At 47.7% G+C, this 10,865-nt stretch overlaps 1 protein-coding gene across 1 annotated transcript; it reads right to left on the reverse strand.

Annotated features, from left to right (window-relative positions):
- Positions 1-6,838: 6,838 nt before the first annotated feature.
- Positions 6,839-7,315, reverse strand: LOC147975717 (uncharacterized). Its single transcript, XM_087520550.1, has 2 exons — positions 7,259-7,315; positions 6,839-7,210 (listed from the first exon to the last, which is right to left on the reverse strand). Exons 1-2 carry the CDS (start codon positions 7,313-7,315, stop codon positions 6,839-6,841), a joined length of 429 nt encoding a protein of 142 aa, XP_087376676.1.
- Between the last annotated feature and the right edge of the window lie 3,550 nt (positions 7,316-10,865).

Below are 10,865 nucleotides of genomic sequence, written 5' to 3' on the forward strand. Positions count from 1 at the left end.
GATCTCGGGACGAGATCCTCTCGTAGTGGTGGAGTGTTGTGACGCCCCAAGACCGGAGCTTCAGATGCCTTCCAGGGTTTCCGGGTTTCGTCGTGTGTTTTGTTTGGTTCATTGCTTTCAATGCGGTTATGCCTCTAAGTCGTGCTTCGACACGTGGGAGATATAGCCGCATCGAGGGCGTTACAATATGTTTAGGGCGTTCGAGCACTAGTAGCAGAGAAGTAGTGATCTAAATCAGCAGACGCTCTAGCAGGGAACGCACTAGCATAGAGCAAGTCGTGCATCAGCATCGCGAGTGAGTGCTAAAGTAGAAACTCCTGTAGCTGCCGGAGGTCGTGCAACAGTAGCAGCAGTGTGAATGAGAGAAAGAGCAGAGCAGCAACACGAACGAGAGCAAGAGCGGAGCAGCAGCGTGACCGACAGCAATAGCAGAGAAGATCAGCAGCATGAACGAAAGCAAGAGCAGTGCAGCAGCGCGACCGACAGCAAGATAAGAGCCACACTGTGAGCGAGAGCCGGAGCCGGAGCAGCAACAGCACGAGCGAGAGCCGGAGCAGCTGCAGCTAGTGCCGGTGTGGAAGTCGCCATCGAGGAAGCAACGACATGGGGGAGAGACGCCGTGGATGAAGTGGCCGGCGACGGCGTTGTCGATGGAGACCCGCCATGGCTGCTCGGTATCGAGCACCAGCAGCCCCGTGAGATCGAATAAAAGATAAAATGCAGCGGTGAGTGCAGAACCTCCTTGGTGGCGTCGAGTGGGCCTCGGCTTCATCGGAGGAGTTGGTGAGGGTGGGGCAGTTCAAGACGATGTTGTGGGGATGGAGGTGGCGCGATAGATGAGGCGAACATTGGGGCAGCTCCTTGGAGGTGGAGGACGGGGCGGCTGATCCAGCGGGACAATGAGATCGACGACGAATCCTCATCCGGTGCGGTCGATGAGGGACGACGAGATGTTGCGGTGGACGACATCGTCGGGGAAGAGTCTTCGGCTGGGCGGCGGTCGGGAGGCCGACGGAGGAGCGTGGGGTTTCACGGGTTTTGGCGGCCTCGGTGTACGAATGGGGGGACAAAGGGGAAGGTAGGCGGGAGCCAAGGCTTTGGGACGCGCTTGTCTGAAATGTAGGGTAAGTTACTAGCGTATCCCCACCGGTTTTGACACCTCGACATCGAGCCGACATTTCCGACTGAGGGGTAGAAGGGGGATTTCACGTGTCTGGGCTGTGGGACCGATTTCGGACGAGGAGGGAGTTTTCGCGCGGGTCGAAATTTCGGGATAACAAGGCACGAAGCGGGTTGAAGAGGCGGGAGTTCCAAAGCAGATGAGACAAAAGATATTCGAGCTTGAAAATTTCGGGATAACAAGTCGCGGATTCCTTGTTCGGCATAACAAACTTAACGTGTACAAAAAACAATTCATACAAGACACAAGAGAGTCATGTCCCCTTTTACTATATTGCTATATATGTCATTGAATAAAGTACAAGAAAAATGTAAAAAGATGGGAGAACAAGATTACCCTGTACAGTACCAAATCGATTCACACTTCCCTCAACAAAAAAAAACAAATCAATTCCCACCAAAAGAAAGAGTCATGTCCCTTTTTATATGATTGCAAATGCCAGGATCTCGAATTTCAATTTTTGAATCCATGTTATGTTGAATTCGAATATATCATAGGTGACCTTGCGGTTTATAATGGTTGTAGTCCTACATTTTGATCTTCCATCATATACTAACATTTTACTCCACCCTATGAACATATATATTGGTGTCTACCATATGGACTAAATTTGAATCAATTTTCCTTATTTGAATATGATTGTTGTCAAGTTATACAATAATTTAAATATTATCTTGATAACAAAAAACATGCATATAGCAGTAATCATATTTCACTATGAACTACATGTACCATACGATCTCCAATTCAAATATTTGTATCCATTTTATGTTGAATTCAAATCAGAGTACATTGGTCTAGGTAGCGAGATGTTCGGGATAATCTAAACCCCGTTTCCATATGTATATTTTTTGGCTGAATTGGTACAAGTTTTGGTATAAGCTTCTTGCAAAACCGGAGATTCTCTCAACAAGCCTCGTGGTTTCGAGAGGGAATGTGCCACCTTTGTGTGCGAAACGTGATACGCTGCCTCCCCCTGATTTTCTTTACAGAGGCAACATAGAACTATATGAGTGCCCTGTTAAAATTTGGAATTATTCTGGGTTTGTTTGGCCTTTTTATACATTAATTGAGTCCATGGACATTTAATGTGCATAATCCAAATTTGAACTGCAAGCACATGCTCTGGTGCACCAAAGTTGGTTAAAAAATCACATGTGTGTCCTTGGGTGAATTTCTAGGTCCCATGCAAGAAATGGCAATCAAATTCAAACATCTTGGCGTCATGACTCGGCTGAGAACATTGAGAAACTTGGTTTTAAAATTCATGTAAATCCAAAACTCGCTTGGAAATCATGAAACTTGGCATGGTGTCATGTCATGTCATGGCACTGACATGATGTGGTAAAAAATTGGGCCGATTTGGAACAAGTTTTGGTATAAGCTTCTTGCAAACCGGAGATTCTCTCGAGAAGGCTCATGGTTTTGAGAGGGAACGTGTCACCTTTGAGTGTGAAACGATATACGCTGGCCCCCCTTGAGTTTCTTTACAGAGGCAACATAGAACTACATGAGTGCCCTGTTAAATTTTGGAATTATTCCTGGTTCGTTGGCCCTTTTTATACATTAATTGAGTTTTTGGTCATTTAATGTGCATAATTCAAATTTGAACTACAAGCACATGCTCCCGTGCACCAAAGTTGGTTGAAAAATCACATGCGTGTCCTCGGGTGAATTTCTAGGTCCCATGCAAGAAATGGGAATGAAATTCAAACATCTGGGCATCGTGGCTCGGCTGAGAACATTGAGAAACATGGTTTTAAAATTCTTGTAAATCCAAAACACGCCTGAAAATAATGAAACTTGGCATGGTGTCATGTCATGGTACTACCATGCCGTGGTAAAAAATTGGCCGAATAGGAACAAGTTTTGGTATAAGCTTCTTGCAAACCGAAGCTTCTCTCAAGAAGGCTCATGGTTCTGAGAGGGAGCGTGTCACATTTGAGTGTGGAATGATATACGCTACCCCCTGAGTTTCTTTACAGAGGCAACAAGAACTACATGAGTGCCCTGCTAAATTTTGGAATTATTTCGGGTTCGTTTGGCCTTTTATACATTAATTGAGTTTCTGCTCATTTAATGTGCACAATTCAAATTTGAACTACAAGCACATGCTCCCGTGCACCAAAGTTGGTTGCAAATCACATGTGCGTCCTCGGGTGAATTTCTAGGTCCCATGCAAGAAATGGGAATGAAATTTAAACATCTGGGCGTCGTGGCTCAACCGAGAACATTGAGAAACTTGGTTTTAAAATTCTTGTAAATCCAAAACACACCTGAATATCATGAAACTCGACATGGTGTCATGTCATGGTACTACCATGCTAGGGTAAAAAAATTGGCTGAATAGGAACAAGTTTTGGTATAAGCTTCTTGCAAACCGGAGCTTCTCTCAAGAAGGCTCGTGGTTCTAAGAGGGACGTGTCACCTTGGTGTGCATAATTGAAATTTGAAATACAAGCACATGCTCCAGTGCACCAAAGTTGGTTGAAAAATCACATGTGTGTCCTCGGGTAAATTTGTAGGTCCCATGCAAGAAATGGGAATGAAATTCAAACATCTGGGCGTCGTGGCTCGGCTGGAAACATTGAGAAACTTGGTTTTTTAATTCCTGTAAATCAAAAACACGCATGAAAATCATGAAACTTGGCTTGGTTTCATGACATGGCACCAACATGCTGTGGTAATTTTGTTGTCTGATTTGCGAAGGCGCACACATTAACAATCAACAAAGTCATTTTGGAACAAGTGCTGTCACGTTACAATCAGAAACACAAGTATTATTGAAACCATGGGTGTTCTATTTACCATTTACATGTAGCCGCGCGTCCCCTTTTTTATTAGCTAGGAGGCGCCATGCAGGGTAGCTATTTGAGTACGGGATGCGTGCGATCAGACCCCTGCGCGTGCTTATCGGGAGGAGAGCCCTTTGACCTCCATCTACCATCCACCTCTCTCCCAAGGTCTCCATTAATGGCGCCCGAGCCTCTGTTTAATGGCGTGGCCATGTCTCCCTCGACTGAGATTTAAGAGAGAAAAAAGAAAATCTGAAAAGTAATTTTTGCACGGATCTTGATGTAAGATCCGATGGACCTATATAGCATCTACTGCGACTTATAGCAAGACCGATGAATATATAAGGACGACGACAATGGATAATAATTGTCTTACATAATTAGGAAGATAATTAAAAAAGCCACATGCGGCTACGCCCGAAATACACAAGGGCAAATGAAGAAGGAAGACAACAATCTGGCTCGCTAATCTCTACTTTCTTGATGCGTTGATGCAAGCCGCGAGATCTAGTCTCCGCAGCGAGCGGTGATGTGCTTTGTCGTGTCCTCAAGGCGCTGCTTGAGAGCATCCATGGATTCCTCCACTAGGCTTTGGTGCTTGATGCGGAGCATGTCATTCTCATCTAGAAGTTTCTTGATGATGACACCGGTCCTCTTCAACAAGGCACTGGTCACCTCCTGCTGCTTTGCACTTCGGACGATCTTCGCCCTCAGCAGGTCGCACTCGGCCCGGAGCCTCTTATTGACCTCCCTTAGTTGCCGGATGATGCCGGTAGCCTGTTCAAATGAGGCTTTCATGTCGTCCTGCAACCTCGCCCAGCTAAAGATCTGATCCATCTGTCTATGGACGATCGCATGCATGCGCCTGTAAGAGTCGTCGCCAGCCCCGAGACATTTTCCTAGGCCGCCGCGGTGCAGTGGGACATCTCTGCAGCATTCACGGCGTGGTGGGACATCTCTGCTGCTTCTACAGCGCGACCGGAGCAGTCTGCTGCATCGACGGTGCGGCGGGACCTCCGGGCTGCTTCGTTGGCGCGGCAGGACCTATGTTACCTCCGTGCGGCAGGACATGTCGGCTGCTTTCGAGGCGAGGCGGGACAACTCTCGTGCTTCCGCTTCCATGCTCGCCTTTCCCTGGTGGTAATCTCTCGACCCAAAACTCTCGCTGGCCATGGCAGACGCAAGGGAAGGATGCTGAATGAATTGTTTGTTTTTGTGGATGAGGAGTTGAGGAGGAATGTGCAGTCATCTTGGCATAGTAGTGTTTATAACCGAGTACTAATACACTCGTAAGTGCGAAACCGTTTACTCCCTCCGTCTAGGTGTGTAAGTCATCTTACGAAAACCAAATGATCCCAAAACACTTAGGCGCGGTGCATTAACTTCTACCTCGTTTCTTGTTTCTTGACATATCAACCAATAAGAGATGTGGGTGTGCATGCTTTTACTGACTTACCAAACACGACATGTAGTGGCTAGTTCATTGCATGCAATGCTATTAATTAGCAAATAAACATTAAGTTCTCTCGTTTTCCCCTCCTCCTTGGTCAAGGTCCACAACCTAAGATGACAACAGAGGGAGTAGGTTGTGATCGGTGTGAACAGGTTTACAATTAAATATAGCATGGTAGGAGTAGTAATTTGGAATGTGACAAGACGCGCTCAAAATTTATTGACGGTTCTAGTTTCGAAGTGCGACACTATTCCCGGATGGCGTAACGTGGGCACGTGTTCTCAGCCGTAGTGTAGCATATGCCATGGTACTAGTTCTTTTTCTACTACTGTGTACGTGCAATAACTGGCACCGTCGGATACATATTTATGCTTATTGGGGCGTTCGACAGGAATAGCCTCGTGGCGAGCTATAGACTAGTCTTTTTTTCCAAACTCATTACACCTATCTCTCGGGACTTCTCGCATGCACCATCTCTAGCTCCCTAGGTCGATGCCACCCACATACACTTGTACTCCTAGTTTAGTATGTTATACAGGAAGAGAAGAGGTGCACGCACGCACTCCTCCTCTCTCACACACGCATCTGTAGCTACGAATTGTAGTGTTCTCAACAATCCGATTGGCTCTATCATAGGTTTCACGTTGCTCCTTGGCCTTGAGATCGAGAAGTTTAAAACGCGGAGGCTAAGATGGAGGCGCGAGGTTTTGGTTAATGTGCAGGCCGCACACGACACCAATACGGCACGAGCTTCATCTGCCTGGTGCGCATGCAGTCTGGTGAGTTGTCCAAGTATAGACACAACCAGGCCCTCCTTGGTATCCGCGCCTCGACTTAGGCTGGTCATAGTGGAGAGTAACATAGACTAGTTACAAGTCTATGTTACTACCTTCATAGTGGGTAGTGTCATATATGTGATAACATAGTACTAGATGTCTTCATTTATTACTTTGTAGACTCATTTTGCATTGGAAAGTGCTATGTGATGGTAACATATTATGTTACTCTATTTGCCTCTCTCCTCACTAATTACTTGCCACCTCATCATTTTTGCTTATGTGGCATCTATGTTACTACCTATGTTACTCCCACTATGACCAGCCTTATGTGCAGAGAAATTAGGATCGGAGGGAGTACTACGTAGTAGTACTACTTTGATGTGTCGCGTCAACTCGCACAAGTATGAAACACTTCCTAAACAAACAAGCATATAAGCTGTTATACTTACTTCTTACCCAAAGGATCTTTATATCCAATAGACGCAAAATATCCGTTCGACTGTCAAAAATTACTTTAACTGTTGATCTGATGTCGAAGTAATTGCTGCATCGCCACCAAAGCCCACCATCTCTTAAGCTAAAGTAGACCGAGCTAACCCCTATATTAGCATATTACTAAGATAAACAGAAGTCATTGTAGAATCATCTCAGAAGTGAGCTTGTCAATCTGAATGTGGAGGGACACCAGCTTAGCCCCGTCCAGCAGCTTAGGCGGAACTGTGAAGAAGGTCAGCTCCTGCATGGCGACGTCGCCGGGATCCTTGCTGCTTTTCACCTCCATTTCCACCTTGATGACGTTGGTCCTGCCTTTGGGCTCCCCCGGCGGGCCGTTCGCCCACAGCTCGGCCACGTAGTGCGGTAGTGGGGATGACCCCGCTCTGATGCAGACGACCGACATGGCGATAGGTGCGCCCATGTCGAGCACGCCGCCAACCAAGAAAAATGCATAGCCGTCCTCCTCCGCGAACAGCAAGAGCCGTGGCTCCGACAGTGGCACTTGCAGCTGAAGCACCTCGCCGTACTAGATCCTGTGCATGGGCATGGGATGCACCATGCTAATGTGGTGGGAGAGCGCCGGCAGCGGGCCTTCGTAGCCGCAGACGGGCATGGGGCATTTGTGGGGCGCGAGCGGACACACGCTCTGATGATCGGTGAGCTTGTGGTAAGTGACGTAGAGCTCACAACCCTCATGCGAGCACTCCACCCTCACCGAGAAGAGGACGACATCCACCGCCGTGTTTCGCACGTCGAAGCCATCGCCGCGCTCGCACTTCTAGCACTGCCGCTGGTTCCCGGGGCGCTTGACACGACAGTCCGCGCAGGCCAGGTGCCCTCCCTTTTACTACACAAATCAATCGAACAACTCATCAATAAGAAACCTGCACCTTGCTCGATTAGCCAGACGAACAAGATGTATTCGAACCTCATACACTAGAGGCTTCAAGGGACGGAGGCACAAGGGGCAGTGGAGCAAGGTGAGGTCCATCGAGACCATAGAGAGCTCCATCGTCGGGTCCTATTCTGTCTGCATGATCTCGCCCTCCTCGTGCACAACCATCTCTCGCTTTATTAGGGCCTGGGCATTACAAAGCTTTACTGTGACATATTCATACTACTTCAAGGTGCATTAAATCAGCACATGCAAGTATCAAAAGGAGAGTCACGACATGCATGCATGCGTTGTAATTAATGCATCGGTAAATGCAAATTATTGAAATATATCAAGTGCAGTGCTTTGATGTGTCGCGTCAACTCGTACAAGACCAAGAAGTTTGATTACTACAACGCCTTCTCCCTCACGGACTAAGCTCCGGTGCCTTAACTGCACCTGCCTTTGGCTGCATGACAGGTGGGCCACCCACCTGTTGGGCCCACCTGTCATACACGCAAAGGCAAGAGCAGTAAGTCAATGAAGCTGCATCCCTCCCTCGCCCATCAGGATAAGCTTTCGTTCGCTACACGCTCTCCCTCCCGCACGAAGTGGACATGCAGCAGTTCAATCGGTGTCAGATGACCAGAAGCATACTGTAGTAGTCCTCCACCGCAGTAGTACTCCATCATTGTTTGACTTCCCGAAGAGGCGAAGAGCCAAGCGCAACCCAGACGCTCATGTGGCAGTTTCATGTGTAGAATATTCTAGGATAGCGTGTATCGTGCGTGTAAGCTTAAAATCGTTGGGGTCGGCTCCATGCTTTTTTTGATTAAAATAATCTTCTGGCCCTACCTGTCATCCCGGTGATTGTAGTTTGCACGCTCATCTGGTCAAGATAGGAATATATATTTTAATTTGTGGTGGGGTAAATGTTAGAGGTTGCAGCAAATGGAGTATTGTACACTACGGGTCTTTCAGCCAAGTTTAGAGGCAACCATGTGGGGGCAGTGCTATGATGTGTCGCATCAACTCGTACAATGAGGAGAAGCTTGATTTTACTACTACACGCCTTCTCCCTCGCCCATGCGTGCGGTGGCTCGCAGACGAGGACATGCTTTTGCTTATAGTACTACAACATGCTATCCCTCCCGCTCGCGGTGGACAGACATGCAGCAGTGGATTCAATACTGTAGAAGCAGCAGTAATAACATCATTGTTCGTCTTCTCGAAGAGGCGAAGAGCCAAGCGCAACCCGAATGTGGCACTTGCGAACCATGAGCACGCATATAGCCAGGCTCTTTCATGAGACAAAATTGCTATGTGAGCCCACTATTATAGTACGTGCTAGTATAGCCCTGTAAACCAGAAAGGAGTATTTGCCTTTCTAGAGATTTCAACAAGTGACTAGACTACACCGAGAAATAGTACATATGGAGCAAAATGAGTGAATCTACATCGTAAATAAATACGTAGTTCTCTCATTTTCCTCTCCACCTTGGCCGCGGTGCACAATATTGAGTATACTAGTACCATCATCTTGAAATTTACGGAGTCACCATAGGCACCTCGTCGTCGACAGGAACATCTCCTGACACGCGATAGATGCGAGCAGCAGTCACCTCCGTAGGTGCTTGAATGCCATTGCCAAGGAGGGAGAGGGTAGCGGTCCCCGAGATGTTGAACGGTAAATGATGCATCCTCAATTACATGCAGAGGGAATTAATTGGAGAAGCAGAATAGAGCCAGCACGATGTGAATGCAATAGAGTTTGGATTCTCATATAAAGGCGCCCCACCACTCCAACCCATCTACTCCTAGTCTCTGCGCAACACTGCTCACTCCAATCCAAGACCAAGTGACCAAAAGCCACAAGTACCTATGGAGGCGATGGACGCAAGCGGCAGTCGACGTTGCCAAATCATCCAAGGCGCCGGCCTGCAGCCCCGCACTGCACAGTATTTCCAGACGGTGCTGGCGACCGCCGGTGTCATAGCCCTCGCCGACGCTGGCTTTGCCTCTTGCATGGACAACATGATGGTCAACTCTATCCGCAAGTTCACCGCCGTGAAGAAGCGCACGGACGACCTTGCCGTACTGCCCCAGCCCGCGCGCCCAGGCTCCTCATTGCCTGCCACCCTCATCGGCCTCCATGGTGACGAATTCTTTCAAGCCCTGGTGTCCCTGCAGGTGCCGGAGGTCGCGATGAAGAATGTGCACCTCGAGGCCGCGCTCGCCACGCAGTGCCTCGCCATGCAAGAAATCGTCGACCTGCGCATCTACATCTACGAGGAAATCGTCTACATAGGCCACTACAAGGCCAGCGAGGATAGAAAGACGTTGTCCTTCTTCCAGCGCCCAGAATCTTTAGACGCCATTGTTCAGAAGTACGTCAACCTGGCCACGAAAGCCGCTGCTACTTAGCCGCCGTTCGGTGGGCTGGCGCCCTGAGTCGAGGTGGTGGACGTCGTCGATGGATGCATCTCTTCTTCTTGCCTCCTATAACCAACACTGCATTGCCTCGTGGCCTTAATGTTTTATTAGTATAGTACTCCCTCTGTTCCCAAATATAAGTCTTTGTAGAGATTCCAGCAAGTGACTACATACGGAGCAAAATGAGTGAATCTACACTCTAAAATATGTCTACATACATCGTATCTTGTATTCCATTTGAAATATCTAAAAGGCTTATATTTTGGAACGGAGGGTGTATATGGCATTTTTATTCCAGTCGTAACGTTTTCACTGTGAAGTGGGGCTGCAGTTGAGCAAACCGTCCATCAGCAAATCCCCACCCCGCCCACCAGGCGTTGGCTGAGTTTAGAATTAGAAGAGAGAAATGAGGGAGAAGAGCTAGCTGTAGCACAGACGCTGTTGTCAGATGGGACACGTGTTGATAGAATAGGAGTACCGAGCACTCATACCTCTTTTTTTGAGGGAAAAAGTAGTCGTATGTCTAGTACTACCACTAGTTGGGTGCGTGCAACCTATACTTGTCATCACTCTGGGTCTCCTTTTCGAACCGCAGCTATGCTTCATGGTACGTCTCCGTCGTATCTACTTTTCCAAACACTTTTGCCCTTGTTTTGGACTCTAACTTGTATGATTTGAATGGAACTAACCCGGACTGACACTGTTTTCAGCAGAATTGCCATGGTGTTGTTTTATGTGCAGAAAACAAATATTCTTGGAATGACCTGAAACTCCACGGAACATCTTAGAAGAAATAATAAAAAATCCTCGCCAAAGATGAAGACCAGGGGGCCCACACCCTTCTCACGAGGGTGGG

The sequence above is a fragment of the Triticum urartu genome, chromosome 4A (genome assembly GCF_056163025.1).
Source record: "Triticum urartu cultivar PI428250 chromosome 4A, HENAU_Tu73, whole genome shotgun sequence".
Classification (NCBI taxonomy): Eukaryota; Viridiplantae; Streptophyta; class Magnoliopsida; order Poales; family Poaceae; genus Triticum; species Triticum urartu.